Source organism: Trachypithecus francoisi, unplaced genomic scaffold, assembly GCF_009764315.1.
Source record: "Trachypithecus francoisi isolate TF-2019V2 unplaced genomic scaffold, Tfra_2.0 Lachesis_group4, whole genome shotgun sequence".
NCBI classification, from domain to species: Eukaryota; Metazoa; Chordata; class Mammalia; order Primates; family Cercopithecidae; genus Trachypithecus; species Trachypithecus francoisi.
The window spans coordinates 92,517,917-92,542,547 of record NW_022681469.1 but is presented as its reverse complement, the minus strand read 5'-3'; the positions used below and the strand labels follow the sequence as shown (position 1 = coordinate 92,542,547).

At 42.3% G+C, this 24,631-nt stretch overlaps 1 protein-coding gene across 2 annotated transcripts; it reads left to right on the top strand.

The window, feature by feature from the left end:
- The first annotated feature begins 143 nt into the window (after positions 1-143).
- On the top strand, positions 144-4,735 carry SP8 (Sp8 transcription factor). 2 transcript variants are annotated; one of them, XM_033193034.1, is made up of 3 exons: positions 144-251; positions 977-1,073; positions 1,225-4,735. In XM_033193034.1, the coding sequence occupies exon 3, from the start codon at positions 1,258-1,260 to the stop codon at positions 2,725-2,727; it is 1,470 nt and encodes a 489-aa protein (XP_033048925.1). In that variant the 5' UTR covers positions 144-251; positions 977-1,073; positions 1,225-1,257; the 3' UTR covers positions 2,728-4,735. The 2 variants fall into 2 exon arrangements, with proteins under 2 accessions (XP_033048925.1, XP_033048924.1); XM_033193033.1 differs by lacking the exon at positions 977-1,073 and having other exon boundaries at positions 150-251.
- Positions 4,736-24,631: the final 19,896 nt, after the last annotated feature.

The following is a 24,631-nucleotide window of genomic DNA, read 5'->3' as shown; positions in this document are numbered from 1 at the left end:
ACGGCGGCAGGCGGCGGCGCCGATGACCTCACGGCGCGCGCGCCGCGCGGCCCGGCGAGGCCGCAGATTGGCTGGCCGCGCCTCCGCGGCACTTCAAAGCCGGAGAGGGAGCTACAGTTGTGGTGGAATGGGCGGAACTGATCATTGTATTGCACACCTCTAAAAAAACACTGCCTCTGATTTATCAATATAAAAAAGATCCTCTGAGAGGAGGAGGGCACTTTTGTGTGATGGCAACTTCACTTCTAGGGGTGAGTCTCAGGATTTTCTCTTGCTGGTTTAATTAGTTTCCTTTTATTGCCGATTGGAGGGGGTTAAAGTCGCCCCGGCCAGGCCACGGGCTATCAGTCTCTCTATTGAGAGCTTTTTTTTTTTTTTTTCTTTAAATACAAGTGAGTTTGGAGAAAAGAAAAAGGGGGAGAAGGGGGCAGAGTCACTTTTTTTCAGCGCAGGAAAAGGTTCGAAGGGCGTTTAGACAAGCCACCGCGCAGCGCCTGACTGCTCCCTGCCCGGGAGACCTGCGCCCAGCCCATTTTACAGGCACCGATTTCGGGGGTAAAGAGAGCAAGTTTTTCCTACTGGGCAAAGTGCAGATTCTTCCCCTAACCCTTAAAAAAAATTCTGCAGCCCGCCTTGTCTCGCAGGTACGTTGAACTCGTCTCGTTTTTACTATTGTAGATATGCTTTTAAAAAAAGAAAGAAAGAAAGAGTGAGCGCTACAGTTTGACCTCTTTGGGCCTGGGAGAAACAACCCAGGATGGGTTTCTGGGGACCGGAACAGGTTTTTCAAAGCTCTCAGGATTACAGGGGAAGCGCTTCTGAAAGCAATTCAATGGTTTTCCCCCAGGCTTCTCGGCAAAGAAAACTTCCTTCCTTTCCAATCTGGACTTTTTGCTTGTTTGTTACGAAGTGTCTGGGGCCTTGTGTGCAAGAGAGTGTTGTTTTAGGTGAGAATACTTGTGAAACTCTTCTTTAGCGTGGTGCTTTGCTCCCGAATCAGACGCCGGCAGCCAAACTTGTCCCCTCCTGTAGAGTAGGAAGCGGCCGGGCACCGGGGCTGTTGGGGGTGCCAGGTGAGTCGGTGGCGGCGCGCCGCAGCGAGAGATGGGGTGCAGTGGGGCGCTTTGGAGGCTACCGGGGGACTGATGCACATTTCTTCCTTTCCTCCCCCCTACCTGCCCTTTGCCCACCTCCCCTCCCCCACTCCTTCTCTCCTTCTCGCAGGAAGAACCGAGGTTGGGATCGACTCCTCTGGCCATGCTTGCTGCTACCTGTAATAAGATCGGCAGCCCCAGCCCATCTCCCTCCTCCCTCTCGGATAGCTCTTCTTCCTTCGGGAAAGGTTTCCACCCCTGGAAACGCTCCTCGTCCTCTTCTTCCTCCAGCTGCAACGTAGTGGGTTCCAGTCTCTCAAGCTTCGGCGTGTCCGGGGCCTCCAGGAACGGCGGTTCGTCCTCAGCGGCTGCGGCGGCCGCTGCAGCAGCCGCGGCGGCCGCAGCCCTGGTGTCCGACTCTTTCAGCTGCGGCGGCTCGCCTGGCTCCAGCGCCTTCTCCCTCACCTCCAGCAGCGCCGCAGCCGCCGCCGCCGCCGCCGCAGCTGCCGCCTCCAGTTCGCCCTTCGCCAACGACTACTCTGTTTTCCAGGCCCCCGGAGTCTCCGGCGGCAGCGGCGGCGGCGGCGGGGGCGGCGGCGGCGGCTCCTCAGCGCACTCGCAGGACGGCTCCCACCAGCCGGTGTTCATCTCCAAGGTGCACACCTCTGTGGACGGGCTGCAGGGCATCTACCCGCGGGTGGGCATGGCGCACCCGTACGAGTCGTGGTTCAAGCCCTCGCACCCGGGCCTGGGTGCTGCGGGAGAGGTGGGCTCAGCCGGCGCCTCCAGCTGGTGGGACGTGGGGGCCGGCTGGATCGACGTGCAGAACCCGAACGGCGCGGCTGCGCTGCCCGGCTCGCTGCACCCTGCTGCCGGGGGGCTCCAAACCTCGCTGCACTCACCGCTCGGAGGCTACAACTCGGATTACTCGGGCCTGAGTCACTCGGCCTTCAGCAGCGGCGCCTCCTCGCACCTACTCAGCCCCGCCGGGCAGCATCTCATGGACGGCTTCAAGCCAGTGCTGCCTGGCTCCTACCCGGACTCGGCCCCGTCGCCGCTGGCCGGCGCGGGGGGCTCCATGTTGAGCGCTGGGCCTTCGGCACCGCTGGGGGGCTCCCCGCGCTCCTCAGCTCGCCGCTACTCCGGCCGCGCCACCTGCGACTGCCCCAACTGCCAGGAGGCAGAGCGGCTGGGCCCTGCCGGGGCGAGCTTGCGGCGCAAGGGCCTGCACAGCTGCCACATCCCGGGCTGCGGCAAGGTGTATGGCAAGACTTCGCACCTCAAGGCGCACTTGCGCTGGCACACGGGTGAGCGGCCCTTCGTGTGCAACTGGCTCTTCTGCGGCAAGCGCTTCACGCGCTCCGATGAGCTGCAGCGGCACCTGCGGACCCACACCGGTGAGAAACGCTTCGCCTGTCCAGTTTGCAACAAGCGCTTCATGCGCAGCGACCACCTCAGCAAGCACGTGAAGACGCACAGCGGCGGCGGCGGCGGTGGCTCGGCGGGCTCAGGCAGCGGCGGCAAGAAGGGCAGCGACACCGACAGCGAGCACAGCGCCGCGGGCAGCCCGCCCTGCCACTCCCCAGAGCTGCTGCAGGCCCCCGAGCCCGGGCACCGCAATGGCCTAGAGTGACGCCCACCCTGCGCCCGCCTCTCTCCCCGACCTCCTCCCACCGAGTCCTCTTGGGCCCTGTCTGTCCCGACTTCAACTCCAGCCTCTCCCTATTGCATCCGACTCGCTCTCTGTCTCTTTCTGTTTCTGCTCCTCCTCTTCCTTCTGTGACTTAACTTTGTAAAGGGGATATGGACATGTAAGTAAAACTCATCCTGTCCCAGGCCCTGGCTTTCCCTTTCCGCGGGTAACTCTGTCTGAACCCGGTGCAGCTGGAACCCGCGCCTCGCCGGGCCTTTATTTCTCGTTCTCCCCTCCTTGTCCTCCCCTTCTCCACCCCCAGGTTGTGATGGGCGTAACTTTTAGAGGGAAGCGGCCACTGGAGGTAGAGCTGGACTAATCCAGTGCCTGGTAGACTGCGGGCCTCGGCACGGGCAGGAGCGGCCCGGCTGAGCAAGCCTGAGCCCGATCACTGGGGAGGGCGAGGCTGGAGGCCTGGGCAGAACAGCGCCACCGGGCTGACCTAGCCGCTGACCTAGGCACCTCGACTTCGGAGCACCCTGCCAGGCCCCTGGGCATCGCCGGACGCCCTGCGCAGGCTGTCGGGGCTTGGTGGGGTGTCCTTTTGGCAGCACCGAGACCCAGAGTTTGCAGAGTTTAGATCTCCCAATGTCAGCTCTGCCTCTTTTTCTTTGTTCCTGAGGTGGAACCGATGCAAGTTTCAGCAAAGGGCAGTCTTGTCGAATCGCTGCGGCAGCTTTCTTTCATCTTTATAGCATATATTTTATTTTTAACTAAAAAACTGAGGGGAAAATAGCAACCTTCCACTTGGTTTCCCTTCTATGATAGTTTTTTCCTCTAACGGAGAGCAATTCTTTCTCTCGAAACTGCTAGTATTGATCCCAAAGTTATTTTGACCGCATTAACTTAACTTATGGGGTGGGGGCGGGGTGAGGGTAGGTGTTTTTTTCTTATGCAAAAATACTCCTTTCCGGTGAGACCAGATTAACTATCTCCATGTTTGTCCTTTTCTACCTCGTTTTTTCACCACTCCCAAACATAACCTCCCAATCTTTTTTTTTGTTAATCCGGCCGTCAGTTTGTATAGTACCCATTTCTGTAAATTCTCGCAATACATTGAAGATCGTAGGGTTACACTTTTTTTGTGTGGTTTAAACTTACAAACAAGTGAAGAAGCTATCATTTATTTCAGACGAGGCTGTAGTTTAAATGCCAAAAAAAGGGAAAATAGGAAAATAAAAAAGAACCTTTGTAAAATATATCTGAACCTAATGGTTTGTACAACTGGAGAATCGTTCTAGATTAGTTACCAATTAAATATAACTCCACCAGTGTAAGGGTGTGAGGTACAGTTGTCCAGGAGATGATTTTGTATAGTATTTTTCTTGTACATTACTTCCAGTAAATATTTGAAAATATATTGAAGTAAACTTGTTTTTTTTTTTTTGTCACAAGAAAATTAAGAGTTATTGTTGCAGTTCTGATGAGCTGCAGGTTTTTTGAACTCACTTCTGGAGGTGCAGAGCCACAAACGCACTTTCGGGGCCTAGTTTTGCTCAAATATGAATTTAGATAGGTATCAAGCTGTAACTAAGACAATATTTGATAAATGTTGGATGACATTTAATTTAATGGAGCATGTACTTATTTGCATTTGCTGGCAGTTCAGGCATAGTTAAAGTGAGAGTTCTCCTATATTTCATAATAAGTGGGTCTGCCAAAACCCATGTATTAAATAAATTGTCCAAGTGAAACTCGACTAACTTTGACCTTTGTGTATTTCCTGAAGGTAATATTGTTAACTGTTAATACTTCTGATACTACATTTAAATGTTTGCAGATTCTGCAAACTAATTGCTCACTGTAATGTTGAAATAATTTGGATATTTCACATTGAAATGAAAAGCCTTTCTCTGGAGCATTTTAGATTTGCATTTTAAATGCATGAAATGTAATTGATTTATTTGTAATATTTTAAATGGTATTAATAAACTCAGATAAAAGACTAGGCTACTTAATCTGTATTTTTTCCCCTTTTTAAACTATGGACATGTGCATTTTATCTTCAGTTAATTTCTAATTTAAACAAAATATAACCCTGTTGTGGTAATATTTAAATAATTACCTTTAAGATGTTAGATGGAAAGATCTATTTGGCAAAGCTGTGTTTTCTCTGTTTACCAAGATAAAGATTATAGTGTCTAAGGAATGTAATTGATTATTTACCAGTAGATTTAGCTCATAGCATCAGGATTTACTGACCTCTTAAAATTTGTACTAAGTCACAATTCAAAGAAATTTCACCATTCTCTTTCCTTCTCAGTCTCCAGAAGGAGTCAGGTTGTTGGCCATTGATTGCATGTAGTATTTAAAAGGCCAAGCCTTACATTGGAAGATCAGTACATCTAAAATAAAAACATGGGTTTGGGGACAACTTTTGTTGTTAGGAGGTGGAGGAGGTCAAGCTAACAAAAGCTTGTTTTTGGCATTCCAAGTCTTAGCTAAAGATTATGTAGAGGTAAATATCAGTAGTAGATTCCTGTTGAAATGAGTTATCTGTTCTTTAAAAGTCTCTAAACAGCCACCAAAGAAAGGGAAGGTTAAACCTTAATCTATTTACTAGGCTATTGTTCATAGGTGTCAATGATGCCAATAAAAAATATTGTCTTGTTATGTCTAAGTGCATTTAAGCAATGGGTGTTCCTTGAGCCATACTTTGAAACATAAAATACTTTAAATGTTGACTGATGTTATATCACTATTTCACTATTAGATTAATATTATTATTTTGAATCAAATTGAATAAAAAGTTAGCGTGTTCGGATTCTTACAAGTTTAGCTTCTTTCTTTCTGTTTGCAATCTCCCCACCCTAAGTATAGTCTTGGTATACATCTTGAACTGAACATTTTCCATTGAAATCTATATATGGTAATTATAATACATAGAAACAAGTGAAAATACAAAGTGATATGAGCATTGTAAATTGAGAGGAAAAAGCAATTAGGGATAAAAGATGTTTTAGAATAATGTAGCTCATGTCCAAGTAGGTGACACCTTTAATCCTGCTATCTATACAGGTATTTGAGGCCTCCAGTCTCTATGGTTTCAGACAAACAAGTTAACTCTGATTCTTTGGTATACTGTAGTTCTAAATAATGGATCTTAAAAGTAAAATAGTTTCTTTCTGTCACTTTCTTCCTAGGAATAACGAGCAGAACACAGTTTAAGTGTTGTTTCTTTTTTATTGAAAAGTTGCAGTGCTGAGGGATTCGGAAAGAGGGATTCTGAAGGAGTTAAATGTAGTGGCAGGTAAGAGGAAAGCTGCTTGGTACATTTATAATATCAGTTGCATTTCATGCAGAATCAACATTGATTTAAGAGGTGGGTTATGACAATGAGAAATATTGTCTGGAAGAAGATTTCTTTGGGGTAATTGAAGGGGGACTTTTTTCTGCTGTACAGATGTGCAAACTTTCACTTTGTCTTCCTTCTGGCTCCTCACTCTTCCAGCTTTACTTGGTTTGTTTTGGTGGTTATTGAACAGTATTTCTAGCTTAATTTTCTGCAGGGTGGGCAGGGTTCTCCTTTTAGGGATGAGCATCCTCTTGGGAAAACAGATGAAGTACCAAATTGTGATTTTTTTTTTTTTCCTGCTTTGTCCCTGATAAAGCACCTCCTAGCAGTAGCTAGAGGCTCACTCAAGTGAAGTCAAAGGCCAGGTCTCACTTTGAACCAAGGGACAAGATTCCAGTCTGGCAGATCAAGATAGAGTTAAACTAGTTGTTGACCCAGAGGTCAGGCCAGCATATATCAGCCCACCCTCCAGAGTCTGGAAAGGGCTGCCAATCCAACCATTTCCATTTCCTACCTCATCTCTTCTACAAACTTGAATGTTTCTTCCCTATCCTGCTTTCTCCTTTTTTGGCTCCTTCACCTTCTCTCTCTGGATGATCTCTTTCACTGAGAAATGTGACCATGATTTGTTGAGGCTGGATTATCAACTGAAATATTTTATGTGAGAAACTTAATTTAAACCAATGTGATGACTTCCTCTCAGAACAACTGATGCTGGAAAAAGCTCCTGAATGAGTTTGCCTTCCTTCCACCCTGCTCCTACCCCAATCTTGGCATAACTTCTCAACTGGGCTTCCTTTGGTTAGAGAATGCTGAAATTAAAATTTAAAGACAAGCAGGTGATGAGATTGGATTCCTGAGTAGGCAGATCAATAATTTTGCTATCATTTTCATCTCTTTCATGGATCTTTTGGTGAGATTGTTGAATGGAATCCTACAGAAGGCTTGTAGAGGAATTTTTAAAAAAACAAATATTTTATTGTAGAGGATTAGCTCAAAGGTCAGATGATCTTTTTGGCTGGTAAATTAAGGCAGAAAAAGGAGGGAAAAAAGTGTGGATTTGATTATTATCTGGTTACCTAAGATGGTAAACACAAACATTATCATCAAAGAATTTAAAAATTTTGCTCAGCATTTTGTATGAACAGCCTCAAAAAAGGATTGATTTGATGCAGGTATTTTGAATAAACTGTGGTTGTTCATTTTACTACTGATTTTTGCTGCTTCTGTCCAAACAGGCATTATTTCTCTTTACACCCCTAAGAAAAACCCAGATATTACCAACGTCTTTATCTTTCTCTCTCTTTTTAAAAGTATGGTTTCCACAGCTCCTTCCTTTCTTCCTTCCTCCCTTCCTTCCTTCCTTCCCTTCTTCTTTCTTTCCTTCCCTTCTTCCCTCCCTCCCAATTTACCTCCCTCCCAATCTCCCTCCTTTTTAAAAAATGGCGCAGAAGATCAATTCTGTGCCTGTATTTCAAGAAAATGGTGTTAAAGTAAGGAATTGAAATAGAGTAATGCTGTACCCATTTTAAAGTCAGGGCTTTGGTTCTGGGTGGCGTCTTTTGAAGACTGCTCAATATACAATAGTTGATGTTATTTTAAAAATAAGATTCGAAAATTTCTCCCTATTTATTGCCTGCTTCCGGATTAAAGGAAAGCTGCTAATTCCTTGCCATCCTGGACCCTAGCCGCTGCGATTTAAGGGGATGCGTGTCAGTGGCCATGTCTTTAGATTCGCTGCTCTCCCTGTGAGCAGAAATGTTGATTTGCTTACAGTGGCGGCAGGGAGTGGGGAATCTATTTTTCCCTGGTCCCTCGGCGCATGTTTAATTTAATTTAATTTTCTGCGGAGTCTCTCGGCGGTGAGGAAAGCAGCCTTATACATTTTGCTTTGATTCCTAACGAACAGTCGGGGCTTCAAGAGCTCTAGGGACAGTGGGGAGGGCTTGAGGTGACCTCGAACTCGGAATAAAGCTCCGCTACAAGCAGCCGCTTTTTCCTGGTGTTCTAGTGTCGTTTTTGAAAGTCCATCTACCGGAGCTGCTGCCTTTTTTTTTTTTTTTTTTTTAGATGGAGTTTCGCTCTTGTCTAGGCTAGAGTGCAACGGCGCAATTTCGGCTCACTGCAACTCCGCCTTCCGGGTTCAAGCGGTTCTCCTGCCTCAGCCTCCCCTGTAGCTGGGATTATAGGCGCCCGCCACCACGCTCGCCTAATTGTTGTATTTTCAGTAGAGACGGGGGTTTCACCATGTTGGTTAGGCTGATCTCGAACTCCTGACCTCAGGTGATCCGCCCGCCTCGACCTCCCAAAGTGCTGGGATTACCGGCATGAGCCACTGCGCCCGGTGTGGGGCTGCTGCTTTTAAAAAGCCCATTCCTCAAGTTTGCTTCTCAGGCACCAACTTCTTGCTGCGCGGGAGGAAACGTTGGCAGCGACCTCTGCTTCTCTCGCAGGGCGCTGAGCCGAGGTCCGGCCTGCCCAAAGTTCCCTTCGTTCTCTTTTCGAATGAATTCTGCGGGAGGTTTTGAGCCCGGGAGGATTTCCCAGCCATTCTAAACGCTGCCCTCTGCTTTCCTCTTCCCAGCTCCTCGATATGCCGGGTGCTTTAAGAAAGACCCCCGGGCCCTCCCGGGGAGGGTTCCGAGCTGGCGAGCCGCACGGTCAGCCCGCGGGTAGCAGCGAAGAGTGGGGTGGTGTTCTGAGGTCTCCCTGCGAGCCCTGGCCCCGGACCGGGCCCGCCGCTCCCTCGGGCTGCAGACCCAAGCAGCCCCACGCCGCGCCCACCGCACACAAAGGCGCCGCGGCCGCCTCCGCCCGCTGCACGGACAGCGAGCGCCACCCTGTGCCCTGCTCTCGTTCTGCAGCGCGCCCCGCGCGTGTAAGGCCCGCCAGACCCGCGCCCGCCAGTCCCGGGCCTCTGACCTTGGGCAAACCCGCTGTGGGAATCGCCGCGGGGAGCCTCCCCGCGCCCGGCTCTGGTCTCTGGGCTCTCAAAAGACGCTCGGGCCGGACGGAGTGATGGATTCCCCTGCCTTTGCTTCCCTCCCTCGCTTGCTCTGCAGTTTTCCCGCATCCTCCCGCTGCCCTGCGCCATCCTAGAGCCTCGGAGCCCGGGGCCTCTGTCCCACCCTGTCCCGGGGTGCCGTGCTTTGATCTTCCTGCCGGTGCCACCGGAGCCTGCTGCGGCGTGGACAGACTCAGATTCTTTTTCCTGAACTTGTTCAGATTTCTCTCTGTCCTGGCCCACGGCTGCCTGCCTTTCTTCACCTCCTGTGCTCTTTTCTTGGCCAAACTGCTTTGTGTTCACTCGCACTCGCCTTCTCTTCCCAGCAGCATCGAAATGCAGCGTCCTCCATAGGTGGCAAGATTTATTCTTGTCATTTTACCATGGGGTTGCCAGATTCGAGTGAAGGAATTTCACCACCTTTCCCCACACTGTTTTCATAAAGAAGGCACAATTAAGTGTGACTGGCTGTGAAAACTCTTTGCTGTTTTTAGTTTCAAGATATCAAAAAAGTTTAGCTACTTTGGTGACTAAGAGAAAATGTGATGGATATGTAGGTGGATGGATACAGAAATAGAATCACTGAACCTGTTGAACAGAACTCTACTGCACTGCACCCAAAACGCAACAACCTTTCTTGGGGTTCCTTCCCAACGCTCTTCTTTCCTGACTCTGGGCCACTGGGTCTTTGGGGAGTGCTAGCAACATTCTGGAGGCCTCTATTCTGGTGACATCTGAAAGGAGATCAAGATAGATCAACCCTTCCGAGAAGAGTGTCATGCCCCCCTTAAAGGTCTTTATTTGGAGAATGTACCTGCCTCTCCCCAGGCTGCCTGAGGAAAGGAACCGGCTCCCGGTGAACCTTTCCCCACCCCCACCCCCTGACTCTTTTAGTCGCCTCTAGGTCTTAGGCTTTCTGGTCTTGGAAGCTCATCGCACAGGTTCGGATCTGTGGGTTCCACTTTGTATTCTCGAGATACGCCAAGGATTAAAATTGGCTTTTATGGGTGGTTAGACATGCACTATGTACATGCATTTAAGGCATCGTGTGATGAGGCTGCAGCATAAATCTTCTTCCGCACTTATATTGAAAGAGCTCTCAGAGCCGCACACCTGCACGTGACAGGGCTCTAGTCATGTCCCCTCGTGGCTAAATCCACGGGGTCCACTGACCCCAATCCCCCATAGTGGGGAATGAAGGGGGGGGTCGCCTGTCTTAGCTTGTGAAGCCCGTGCAGCCGCCGGTAGAAGCAATCTGGCCTCCCGGAGCTTAAGGATACAATTGACAAGTCCACCTCCGGAGCCGCCACCACTCTCCTCCCTCAGGCCAGCCGGCGATGTGAGCCCCCACCCCCACCCCCTCTCTCCGGGGTCCGGAAAGCCGGGAAGCGCTGGAATGCTGCGTTCTCTCACCCTATTGTGCCTAGGTGTTGCAAACCACTGGAGGACAGAGCTTGGCGCTTTGATCTCATGTCCCAGTCATTCTTTAGCACAGAGGGGTGAGTTTAAATTAAATTTCTTTCTCTGCTGATAAGTCGTAATAGGCCTCAGAAGGTGAATAATTATGCAGTAACATTTCATGGGTTGTTGGAGTGGGAATTCCCACTGCGCTGTCATCAGGAACAGAATTTCCCTCGTACGCTCAACGCTAAATGAAGCTTTGCAAGTAAGCCACAAGTGTCTTTCAAATCTCGATGCAGATGATCTAGTCCTTGCCAACTCACCTTTCTTGCCCCTACAAATCTGTGCCGTCATTTATTTTTTCATTCGTAGTTTATAACTAATTTACGAATACTTTAAAAGTCAGTACTAAAGGATCTTATTTTTGAGGTAAAAAAATGCTTAGCTTTGATGATTAAATATGCGTTTCTATCAAGACAAAGCACACACTGATGAAAGCTGGGGACGCATTTTCTGGAAAAAGGCAGATGAGCCACCTGAGATTTATGTCCAAATACCTGGATTTAGTCTAGCCAACTGTCTTCACTTCTTTTAGTGAAATAGTGCTTTTTGGCTTGATTCCTGAGAAGAGGCTGGACCCGAAGTTGCTGCAGGCGTAAGATTTGATCATTAGTGTTCTGAAGGTATCTAGTTTGCAGTTCAGAAATTGACTTTCCATGCAGGAAGGTTAAAAGGAAAAATGCCTTGGCTGCTTCACTCAAAATAGCCACCTGCCTATTAGAAAATGTGGACTTAATTCTTGGAGATATCAATTTATATTTATATTTAATTTCCCCCCAAGCTAGATAAACAGCATCAACAGTTTGGATATTGTAAATGGGTCATGACATTTTGATACTCAAAAGAAAATCAGACCCTTAACTTAAAGAACTCTCTAAAATTGTAATTTAAAGCACAATGGAACTCTTTATTGTTTTGTTTTTAAAAGAAAATCCTCTATACCCCCATTCACTTTAGTGCTTCATTGTATAGCATTTTCGTTGTTTACTTTTTGTCTCTTTACATTTCTTCCTTTAAATGAATTGAGCTCCCTCAAGCTTTAAGATTTCTAAATCAACACACAGAAACTGGAGCCTGCTTATCAAGTTTTCACTCCTCTCTTGGCAACTAATTTGAAAGGGCTCAAACAATAAGTTGATTTACATTATGCTCATTTTACCCTGAAATCTGTGCGAATGTTGAAAAACCCTTAATCATTCACCTTGGGTTATCTTTACATCTTTGGGGGAACCAATCCTTCCAGCTTTAAGTTTTTTAGCTACTCCATTTTAAGCGCTGAAATAGAAGAAAGAAAGTAGATATTTTTCTTTTTTCCCCTAAAGTTCAACTGACTGTTTAGTTCAACTGAAAATAAAGGATTTGTACTGCCCAATTTTGCACCCAATTTAATGTCCCTAATTATGTAGGCACCCTATCATCAGGTTTCCCATAATTTCAGGAAGTTTTGTGCTCATTCTTGTACACTGATCAATGCTTCATTTTTTCTCTTACATGCCTATCTCTTATGATTATTATTATTTTTTTTTTCTAAGCAGGTTCTTTCCCCTTTCAATGTAACAAACAATGGCCTTATTGCGGGGAGGTGGGGAGGGGAGCTAGTGTCAGGTGGAAATGTTTTTAAAAGACATTCACATTATTTAGCTTTAAAAATATTATTGAGTTATATATCCTCTTTAAGAGAATTTACACGGACTTTTCCTATAGATAAATGAAGTTTTTATTTAGGGCAAAATATTTTTTATAACATTAAACTATATTTCTCCCCAGACTTTAAGAAAAGAAAGTTCTTATAGAGGACAATTCAGTGGCTTTTTACTATGAGGCAAAGTAAGTTTTACTCTTTCTCCCAGTAAATAACTATTTGACTTAAAACTGCAGTGGTTAAGTTTAAGGTGCATATACATTATACTTCCTGTGTCCTCAGTATTGACATATTTTAGTGAGTATCACAATTGAATGTTGTCATAGCAATGATCAGAGAGCATTAAAACAAACTTGTAAATATTTTGGCTACAGAATACTGTATAGTTTCCAGCTACATACACTTTGTAGAAAGTATATGATAGATTAATAATTCATTTCATATGTAATTATTAAATTTGAAATACATTGCTTAGTGATGTGTTCACTTAAGTGTTTCAGTAAAATCAGGAAAATCAGATTTGGTTAACTTTTCATTATTGAAATTCTGCTCGTTGTTTTGTAGAGAAAATATTACTTTCACAATAGAGGTATAATAGATCCCTACTGTAAAGAAATGGTATTAATATTTATGTCCATGAAGTTGTTTGGAACTACTTTTATTATTTTATGCTGCAAAAGCAATGGCATGTTCTTTTTTTCCCTTCACTTTTTAAGTAAACTTTTTATTTCGAAATAATTTTAGATTTACAGAAAAGTTGTAAAAATAATATAGACAGTTCCTGTGGTTTTCCCTATTGTTAACACCTTACATTATGATGGTATACTTGTCAAATGTAAGAAATCAATATTGATATAGTTGAGTTTTTTTTAATGAAGAAATAAAGGCAAAAAAACCCCCCTAAAACAAAAAACGCATCGCCTATCAGTCGGTGGTAGGTTGTAGCTTAGAAAACTGCCGACCTTTTTTTTTTCAGCTTCTTACGATCAGCTGGGATTTGCCTCCAAGACAGACTATGTACTAAATTATTAAGTTAAGTAGAAAGATATTCCTCATGGATATGTCTTTAAGATATGGTTTCTTATAACAAAGTTTTGTTTCTTTCATGGTTAACTAAAATCTAAGAAAACATATTTAGTTCCATTTTGCATTTTTATTTTATGTATGGAAGCATCAGATTAAATTTTAAATGGTCAATATTTTCACTTCAAATTAGCCAAAATTGTAATATTCTATTGGTTACTTATACCTATTTTTATCCTATAATTTCAGATGACTTATTTAATCATTATTATTCAATGTAGTTACTACAAAAATATAAATAATCTAATTAAATTAATTTCCCCTCATATTTTAAAACTTAAACTTTAGGATCACTTTTGCTAAGAAACTGAGTTTATCGGAGTATAGAAACATTTAAAACTTGCCAGGTGCAGTGGCTCACACCTGTAATCCCAGCACTCTGGGAGGCTGAGGTGGGTGGATGGTTTGAGGTCAGGAGTTCAAGACCAGCCTGGCCAACATGGTGAAACCCTCTATCTACTAAAAATACAAAACAATTAGCTGGGCATGGTGACGCGCACCTGTAGTCGTAGCTACTCAGGAGGCTGAGGCAGGAGAATCCCTTGAACCCAGGAGGCGGAGGTTGCAGTGAGCTGAGATCACACCACAGCACTCCAGCCTAAGCGACAGAGTGAGACTCTTTTAAAACTCAATAGTTTTGTTGTCAAGTTTAGATAAATGCATATTTATACTCCATGGCGTAATACATTTGCATATATTTCTGTTTTATTTAAGTAAGATTGTAAGGCATTTCATCAAAAAAGAAAATATTCTTTATTTAAAATACGTTCTCACTATACCTAGCATTGCCGGATAAAATACAAGATATTCAGTAAAATTTGAATTTCAAATAAACAATAAATCATATTTTAAAATAAATATCCTTCATGCAATATTTGAGTCATATTTATTCTAAAAATGACTTGTTGGTTTTTTGAAATCCAAATTTAACTAAATATGCTGATTTTTCATTTTTGTTTTTTTTTTTTTGTTTTTTTTTTTTTTGAGACGGAGTCTTGCTCTGCCACCCAGGCTGGAGTGCAGTGGCCCGATCTCAGCTCACTGCAAGCTCCGCCTCCCGGGTTTACGCCATTCTCCTGCCTCAGCCTCCCGAGTAGCTGGGACTACAGGCGCCCGCCTCGTCGCCCGGCTAGTTTTTTGTATTTTTAAGTAGAGACAGGGTTTCACCGTATTAGCCAGGATGGTCTCGATCTCCTGACCTCGTGATCCGCCCGTCTCGGCCTCCCAAAGTGCTGGGATTACAGGCTTGAGCCACCGCGCCCGGCCTCATTTTTGTTTTTTTTTAATAAATTTTACATATCTATAAGGACAAACCTAAAAAAAAAGGATTATGTAAAAACAAAGTAGCCTGTGACTGTTCACGAAAGCTTATAGTAGCATTCTGTACTATTTTAAAAGGGGCATACGGGATGTAAAGAGGGTTTACTTATTTTAATATAGGACATTAGGATTTGCTTGTTACTTGGAGGGTGAAAATATAAGTTTTATTTTCCTATTATTCTTTCGCTTTTCTTTTTTTTTTTTCACCTCATCTGGCTTCATTCTGAACTATCCTTATACATTTAGAACACCAGTACTACTCTACCTTATGAAAAACCTACATTTACCTAGCTTCCAAGAAAAAAATATTATGCTGATGATTGCTGGTCAACATCTCCACCTTCTTTCTAACATTAATGCTGTATAAAAGGAAATATCTAAAAAAATCTCATTTCTATTTATTATATTTTTGCAGTTGAGACTCTATAATTAAGTTTTGGTCTTACAAATTCTATTCCTCAGGTACTTTACAGCCACCCCCCTGTTGAATTGCTCTCACTTCACTTGTACAAAATGTGGAATCCTGTATTTCTAGAAGTCATATATAAGTTGTAGCACTAGTACTTATGTATCAAATTTACTTACTAAGTATTCCATAAATTATAGCCAAATAATCAGAAACTAAGAAGTTCTCTGTTGCAGGAGGGTTTCTTTTTTTTTTCCTGTTGAAGTATTGCTTTAGGAAATAAAGGTAATAATACTCATTTATTCATGCCATTTTCTCAAGGAACAAGCTGTTATATTTATGTAACAGTTTTCTGGTTCATTTATGCTATTAATTTAATTTTTATAGTAGTTTTCTATCTTTTGATAATTATTGTGATTATGCCCAGAAATAATGAGTAAAAGTCTGTATAGCTTATACACAATACAGGCTAGTAAAGATGAGAGGGAGAATGACCCTGGCATCTAAGGTTCCTCTATCTTGCCTTCATATACCTTATACAGAGTAAGTGAAAACAATATTAACAGCCGATGTATACCAATCAGATAAATCCTTAAGAACAATGCAGGGAATTTTTTACTGATAAACAGAAGATGTATCAAGGATCCAGGCTCAAAGGACAGCTACTCTTTAGATTTTGTTTTTATCAGGTAATATAGCTATTACCATGAGGGTTCAAGAGAAACTGGAAAGTGGAAAACTTAGGAAATCTTATTTTGGAGGCTGGTTTAATAATAGCACTCCCTGGGAAGTTAAATAGTGTACAGGCTCCCACAAATTACCCCACTTATCTTCCCATTTTACTTTGTTTTATCAAACCAATTAGATACTCATTGGATTAATAAATATTTCTTTAAAAAATATAATTGCTTCTGTGAATTATAAGGGAAGCATTCACATATAAGTACAAATTTGTCTAATCATATTGCATTCATCCTAATCCATAGATTTTCCATTTCAGTAAGATTTTTTGGAGACAATTGGATGCTCACTGAAAAATATAAGAAATTGTGTAGAAGCAGGGAACACAAATTACCTTAATCCTACTTCTCAGACACAACAATTGTGTTGTTACCTACAATCTTTTTTCTGTGTGATTTTTTTTCTTACATATATGTGCAAGATTCTAACCTGCTTTCCCCTCCCCACCATAATATTAAAATAAATTTTCCTTACTATTAAAAATTATCAGCCAGGTGTAGTGGCTCACGCCTGTAATCCTAGCACTTTGGGAGGGCAAGGCGGGCAGATCACTTGAGGTCAGGAGTTCGAGACCAGCCTGGGCAACATGGTGAAACCCATCTCTACTAAAGATACAAAAATTAGCTGGGCATGCGGGGCGCGATGGCTCATGCCTGTAATCCCAGCACTTTAGGAGGCCGAGGCGGGCAGATCACATGGTCAGGAGATCGAGACCATCCTGGCTAACACAGTGAAACCCTATCTCTACTAAAAATACAAAAAAAATTAGCCGGGCCTGGTGGTGGGCGCCTGTAGTCCCAGCTACTTGGGCAACTGAGGCAGGAGAATCTCTTGAACCCAGGAGGCAGAGGTTGCAGTGAGCCAAGATTGTGCCACTGCGCTTCAGTCTGGGCAACAGAGTGAAAATCTGTCTTAAAAATAAATAAATAAATAAAAATTCTCTGCAAGTTTTATCTTAAACGGCTAAAAATACTGTATGGGATGCATATATTAAATATGCATATATTAAAATTTTACCTACTCCTGTAATACTGAATATTTAGTTTTTTTCCCCACATGATCAATATTACATACAATGCTGCATCGAACATCCTTGTGCATGACTTCTTGTTTTAATTTCTGATTGTTTCCTTAAGATACCGAAAAAGGAAGGAATTCCAGAGGAATAAGAACATTTTAAAGGCTCTAGATAGATATTAGATCTAGATCTAGATTGCTCCCCAAGAAGTATGTAGCAGTTTATATTCCAACAAACAGTGGTTTAGAGAATCAGCCCTGAATTCTTAATCTTTTTTCCTTTTTTAAAAAATAAATGAATCTTATTATTGTCTAATAAATTTTAGATCCCTAAACTTTTTCATATGTTTATTTGCCATTTTAATATCCTCTTTCATGAATTGTTTCTCTGTGGCTATCCTGCTTTGAGAAAGATAGTCCACTTGATCACAAAATGAGGCAGAAGATCTGGCCAAGGAGTATGTTCTCGGGGAAAAGAGTGCTGATTCTGGAAGCAGAAACTCACTTCAAGCCTTTGCAATGCATAGTTCCTTTAAACTGGGACTGGAAAGTCATTTTCCCTTTATTAGTCCTAGATTGACTACAGTAAGTAGGCAAAATGCAACTTTATGTTATTATTTCACAAAGGAATTTTGGGGGAACAAACCTATTGTTTCGGTGAAGAGTGAACATTATTTTGCATTGTCATATGATACTAAAATATAGATTCAATTGAACATATCTGAATCTTAAATTCTACTAAGTGTCTTTTTCTGTGGCAGTCTCTATAAAAGCTGTAACTTTGTGACCAGTTGTAGAAACAAACAAAAAAAGAGAAAAAAGCTTTTAACTGGTTAAAAAAGCAAAGAAAGAAAAATTCAGTCAATCAATGAGTCTACAGAATGCCAAAAAAACTACTTAAGATTTTTATATTTTACTTTATTAACTGATTCAGGTAGATATTTTGGTCTCTGGCTGCATGAAGCTACAAAATTGACCTTTAAATCAAATTCATTCATTTATGTCCACCATAGATAATAACTTTGATTTGAATAAACTATCATAGCTAGACAAAAAGATCTACTTAAAAATTCTGGGCTGGGCACAGTGGCTCATGCCTATAATCCCTGCACTTTGGAAGGCCCAGTCAGGAGGATCACTTGAGGTCACGAGTGCAAGACCAGCCTGGCCAACATGATGAAACCCTGTCTCTACTACAAAAATTAGCCAGGTGTGGTGGTGTGTGCCTGTAATCCCAGCTACTAGAAAGGGGTGGGGGGGCTGAGGCAGGAGAATCACTTGAACCCGGGAGGTAGAGGTTGTAGTGAGCTGAGATCGTGTCTGCACTCCAGCCTAGGCAATAAGCGAGACTCTGTCTCACAAAATAAAAATAAAAATGAAAATTCTGGTATTTTATGGCCATTGGAGAAATAGCATACAACAGTTAAATCAGATCTAGTTAATCATTAATTATTTCTAAGTCAAGTTTCTTGTATAATGCTATATAATTAAAAGAGTTATTCTTCTGCAAATATGAAGTTCTTTTTTTTTTTTTTTTTTTTTTTTTTGAGGCGGAGTCTCGCTCTGTCGCCCGGACTGGAGTGCAGTGGCCGGATCTCAGCTCACTGCAAGCTCCGCCTCCCGGGTTTACGCCATTCTCCTGCCTCAGCCTCCCCTGCAGCTGGGACTACAGGCGCCCGCCACCTCGCCCGGCTCGTTTTTGTATTTTTAGTAGAGATGGGGTTTCACCGTGTTAGCCAGGATGGTCTCGATCTCCTGACCTCGTGATCCGCCCATCTCGGCCTCCCAAAGTGCTGGGATTACAGGCTTGAGCCACCGCGCCCGGCTGCAAATATGAAGTTCTGTAAGACCAAAATGACATATTCATTAGCTCTTGGAAGAAATGTTTACATATCAACACCAAAAAGTCTTGAACCTTTGAGTTGTTGAGGGGAGAGAAGGGAAAAAGGATTATGAGCTTGAACAACACGATTTCCCTAATACAGCCTCAGCTTGTAGTAGACACAAATTTATCTTATAGTGATATTTTAAATAATATTTTTGCTTTTGTTTAAAAATAAAAATTAAATCAACAAATACTGAATGCTTACTTATTGTTCAGTAATGTATCTGGGGTAAAAATCAGCCTTGCACATGATCATGAATCATAGTCATAATCTGAGAACTTACTTATAATTGTAAAACAAAAGTAAAATATTTCTTGTGTTATTTCTCTAAGAAAAAAGTCATCATCTGAAAAAAAAAATCACCCCATCATCCTACCCTGACTCTAAAATTCACTGTTTAAAAATTTAACAATATGTAGGCTTTATAGTTTTATAATTTTAAAATGTTCAAAGTGTGTTAAAATAACTTAAACTTTGGTCTGTATGTGTACATGTATTTACCCAGAATTAAATCTTATCTATTTTTGTCTAAAACTATTACAAGGCGGCAGAGGTTAGTTTGGTTTTTCCTTCAAATAGAGTTACTTGATTTTTAAGTAAATTTAAATGTTGCATTTTATATAGCATTCTAAAAGGGTTCACTGATCGTGCTAGATAGACTTTTTAAAAAGTAACAGCTCTTTCTTTTAACTATACATAAGAAATTCAGAACACACTGAAAAGAGACTAAAAAATGGAGGCAAGAGCCTATGTCTTTTTTTTTTTCAAGACAGGGCCTTCCTCTTTTACCCAGGCTGAAGTGCAGTGGCATGATTGTGGTTCACTGCAGCCTTGACCTGCCAGGCTGAAGTGATCCTCCTACTTCAGTTTCTCAAGTGGCTGGGACTACAAGCACCTGCCACCACACCTGGCTAATTTTGTTTATGTTTTGTGGAGATGAGGTCTCGCTGTGTTGCCCAGGCTGGTCTCAACTCCCAGGCTCAAGTGATCCTCCTGCCTGGGCCTCCCAAAATGCTGGGATTATAGATGTGAGCCACTGCACCTCCTATGTCTTTTTAAGACTATTGTATATTACAAGAGAGAAAATAAGTTAGCATTTATTGAACTTCATTAATTGTTCCATCCATACTCAAGTTTAAAACTCCTACTCATGAATTCTGTATATAAAGTGACTGATTTTGGAGACAGGATTTTGTTTTGTCTAGAACAGTGCTTCTCATCCTTTTTCGGATTAACAAACTCTTTTGAGATTCTGACACCACCTATGGACATTCTCTTAAAAGTTTGCCCATCACTGTACCTCTTTGATGCCACTCAGTGGACCCCAGACCTGGAGCTAGAGGTGAGCTGTTAGGTCCTTAGTTTATATGTTCTACTAAGATGTTAGACATTTTAGAAGAATTTACTTGATTACATCTAACTAACTATTTTTTATCTTTGGCTCTATAATCCACATCAAAAAAAAAAAATGGAAAAAAGTTAACTCTTGTCTGATAGACTGGATTTTCTGCAAAGATTCCAATTTTCACTGAAGGAGCAACCTGAAACACAATAGATATAAGAGAAAAACCGTGGTGTATTGTCTTTCCATTTCAGAAGTGTATGATCAAAATTTCATGATGTTTGCGCTTCTCTTGCTGGTTGTGTCTATGCTGGGTTTGTGATATAATTTATTAGTGGTCTCTCCAAATGGTTTTATTTTGTCTAGGCTAATGTCATAAGAACTTTTGGTAATATATGAAAATATATAAAATTTTATAGCCCATCACCAAACATCCCAATTTTAAAACAATGTCATTACTTGTAAATGACAAGAGGAAAACTCTGTCTCAAAAAATAAATAATAAATAAATAAATAAAATAATAAATTAAATAAATGTGTATCACTTTTTTTTAAGTTTGCTGAGGATTTGAAGGTGGAGTATTTTATACTTACAGTCCTAAGCTGTATTTATTTTACAGTATTTAGAAAGTCATTTATATGATTAGGAGCCTCAGTATATGTAAGCAAACTGGAACCACTTTTTTTTTCTTTTTGAGATGGAGTCTCACTATGTTGCCCAGTCTGGCCTTGAACTCCTATGCTCAAGCAATCCTCTTGCCTCAGCCTCCTGAGTAGCTGGGACTATAGGTGCTCACTGCTGTGCACATTTCCAAACCACTTTTGATGACTCCAACTTAGCCAACACTTCACCCAATGCATGTGTTACTACTTTTTTTTTTTTTTTCAGTTTCAACATTTGTAAGTCTGTCTTGGTTTTAGCATGATACAGCTATCAAGATTTTTTTAAATCTTAACTAAAGAGAGGAATGATTCAGCAAGTGGGTTGCAAATGGAACAAAAGAATTTCGATAAACACCCTGAAAATAAAGATAGCAGGGATGGTTCAACAGTGATAGATAATCTGTAGAAACCAGGGTCTAATCTCCCCATACACTTGGGAGTATGCTTTTTGGAAGGTAGAGAAAAATGAAGAGTCACAGGGAAAATGTGTTATTCCTGCAGCAGCTGTATTTCTAAGGCTTCCAAGCTGCAACTGGGTTATGTACAAGATTTTTTTTTCAGAGTGTGGGTGGGCAGAAAAAAATCTAGTTTCATGTTAAAATAACCAAAGGATGGCCGGGCGCGGTGGCTCAAGCCTGTAATCCCAGCACTTTGGGAGGCCGAGACGGGCGGATCACGAGGTCAGGAGATTGAGACCATCCTGGCTAACACAGTGAAACCCCGTCTCTACTAAAAAATACAAAAAACTAGCCGGGCGAGGCGGCGGGCGCCTGTAGTCCCAGCTGCAGGGGAGGCTGAGGCAGGAGAATGGCGTAAACCCGGGAGGCGGAGCTTGCAGTGAGCTGAGATCCGGCCACTGCACTCCAGCCCGGGCGACAGAGCGAGACTCCGTCTCAAAAAAAATTAAAAAAATAAAATAAAATAACCAAAGAAGAACTGTGTACCTTTGTGTTTTTGCAATGTAAGGAGGAGGCAAACAGCAAGTTACTTCTATATGTACAACTCAAAGGTACCCTACTGTTTCCAATTCCATCTTAGACGGACAATGAATTAACTGAGTGTGGCCTATACAGTCAGATTTTTCCACATTGAATCCTCCTTCTGTCACTTCCTTGCTATTTGACCTTGGTAAGGTTCCTTAACTACCCAGTGCCTCAGACAGAGTTTCCCCATTTGGTAAAATCTGATAGCAATAGAGTGTATCTTCTTGTCAGTAAGTTAATGCCTATAAGGCTCAACCACTTATTAAGCCTGATATATGTGTGTTCAATAAATATGAATTTATTTTAATAGTTTTAGCTTATTTCTTCTTCTTCTTCTTCTTCTTCTTCTTCTTCTTCTTCTTCTTCTTCTTCTTCTTATTTTATTATTATTATTATTTTGAGATGGAGTCTCACTCTGTGGCCCAGGCTGGAGTGCAGTGGTGCGATCTCAGCTCACTGCAACCTCTGCCTCCTGGGTTCAAGTGATTCCCTTGCCTCAGCCTCCTGAGTACCTGGGACTACAGGTGTCCACCACCATGCCCAGCTAATTTTTGTATTTTTAGTAGAGATGGAGTTTCACTATGTTGGCCAGACTGGTCTTGAACTCCTGACTTCAAGTGAGCAGCCCACCTCGGCCTCCCAAAGTGCTGGAATTACAGGTTTGAGCCACCTCACCTGGCATTTCACATTATCTTATTGTTACCACTACTAAGTGACAGAAACATTCCATTTAACAATTCTCTCTGCATTTCTCAATGTCCACATGGATTTCCCAGAGTTATTAATTGAACACATTTAACTTCTCTTTGTTACTTTGGAGATTTCTTCTTTGCCATCTTTGGGAACCATGTTGACCATGCTCTGATTCTCGATGACTACCTTTCACTTCTCCTCTTTTCCTTTGGCCTCTTATGAGAGCCAGGCTCCCTGCCCTCCCCCTTTTTTTGGCTAATTTGTTACTCACTAACCCATCTCTTCTCAGGGGGACATAGCTCTAGGAAATTGGAGATTAAAGGAATTTATGAAACTAATGTAGACTAGGTGTAATTCGGCCTGAACTGGGGCTGTAGGACTAGGGATTTAAATTTAAATGTGTAGACCAGGTGCGGTAGCTCATGCCTGTAATCCCAGCACTTTGGGAGGCTGAGGCAAGTGGATCACCTGAAGTCAGGAGTTTGAGACCAGCCTGACCAATATGCTGAAACCCCGTCTCTACTAAAAATGCAAAACTTAGCCGGGTGTGCTGGCACATGCCTGTAATCCCAGCTACTTGGGAGGCTGAGACAGGAGAATCGCTTGAACCTGGGAAGCAGAGGTTGCCGTGAGCCAAGATCGCACCATTGCACTCCATCCTGGGCAACAAGAGCGAAACTCCGTCTCAAAAGATAAATAAATAAATAAATAAATACACGTATCACTTTTTTTTTTTTTTTAGGTTTTCTGAGGATTTGAAGGTGGAGTATTTTATACTTCCAGTCCTAAGCTGCTTACTAGTATGTATTACATTTTTAAAAATTGTTTGAGTGTATTCAAATATTCAGTCTGTCTCCCTTGCTTCCTTCCTGACTGCCTGTCTTCCTGCCTTCCATCCTTCTTTTTGCTTCATTTGTCCAGAATGTTCTGGTAATGTAATGATTTCAACCATTTTCCTAAAATCTCTTCTTGACTTTGAACTGGGTAGAAAATATTTCAGCCACGCATTGTTTTACTGTGATGTAGTAAAGTTGATTAGATGAAATACCCCCATTCAATAGCAAATTTTACCTGGTTCATAAATAATGGCATTCCATCATTTAAATCTAAAAAACACAGGCTGGCTTATTAGACTTCCCCTAAGTCTAACGATGCAGCAGTGAATGCATGAATTTACAGTTTTAAATACCCAATTGTTTGTCTAACTTTGGCTTTTCTGAAATCTCAGTAAACTAACATCTTCTTTAAGCAGATACTCACACAGTTTAAAAATCAAAACATTTTAGTAGGATTAAACTGAACCTTGATAATTAAGTATAAGTCACTAAGAAAACATGCCTAGCAAGCTCAATTGCATTGGCGATGCTTTTCAGAATATTTCCACAGACATAGTCAAAGTACTATGCTTTTTTCTAAGAAGTGTGCTTCTTTCTCCATTTTTCTTGGCTTGAAATTCTCATAGTTCTGCAATTTTCTCCATATAAAAAGTATCGGAATCCCCAAGAATTATATGTGTAAGTGAACACTAAAGGAAAAACAGATCTACCTTGAGCTGAGTTCAATCTTGTTTTAGTGACGTGGATATAAAGAGTATTTTCTGGGTGTGCCTGGTTAAGTTAATTAGACCATGCAGCTGCTGCCAAAATTTTGGTTTGACCCTCACATTGACCCAGTGCACTCTGTGAGCCATGACTGCATCAGCTATCTTGCCTGAATAAATTGTGGACAGAAGACCTTGGTGCCACAGTCAAGACGCTAGGCTCTGGTTTCAGAAAGAAAAGGTTCTGAATCAGATTCTAACTCTCAACAAGTTACTTAATTTCCTTAAGCTTTTGTTTTCTTTAAAAATAGATAGTATTAATAATATCTACCATTATAGAGTCAATGTGAGGACTAAATGAGATAATGTACTGAAAGTGAATGCCATATGTAACATTTCATTTAAAAAAATAGGTCATCATTAGAAGCAGTAGTCTGAAATAGTTTTAGGAAAATTCAAAAGTGTGCTGGCTCAGTAGTGTGTGAAAGCTCATATACTTACAGTATTAACGATGCCATTTTAACTTGCTGGCAAATAAAATTATTTAGTAGAAAGAATAACGATGTTAAGACAGTAGAATTTAGTGCCAGGTGTGGGAGCTCCCACTTGTAATCCCTGCACTTTGGGAGGCCAACGCAGGCAGATCACCTGAGGTCAGGGATTCGAGACCAGCCTGGCCAATGTGGCGAAACCCCATCTCTACTAAAAATACAAAAAGTAGCTGGATGTGGTGGCACGCACCTGTAATCCTAGCTTCTCAGGAGGCTG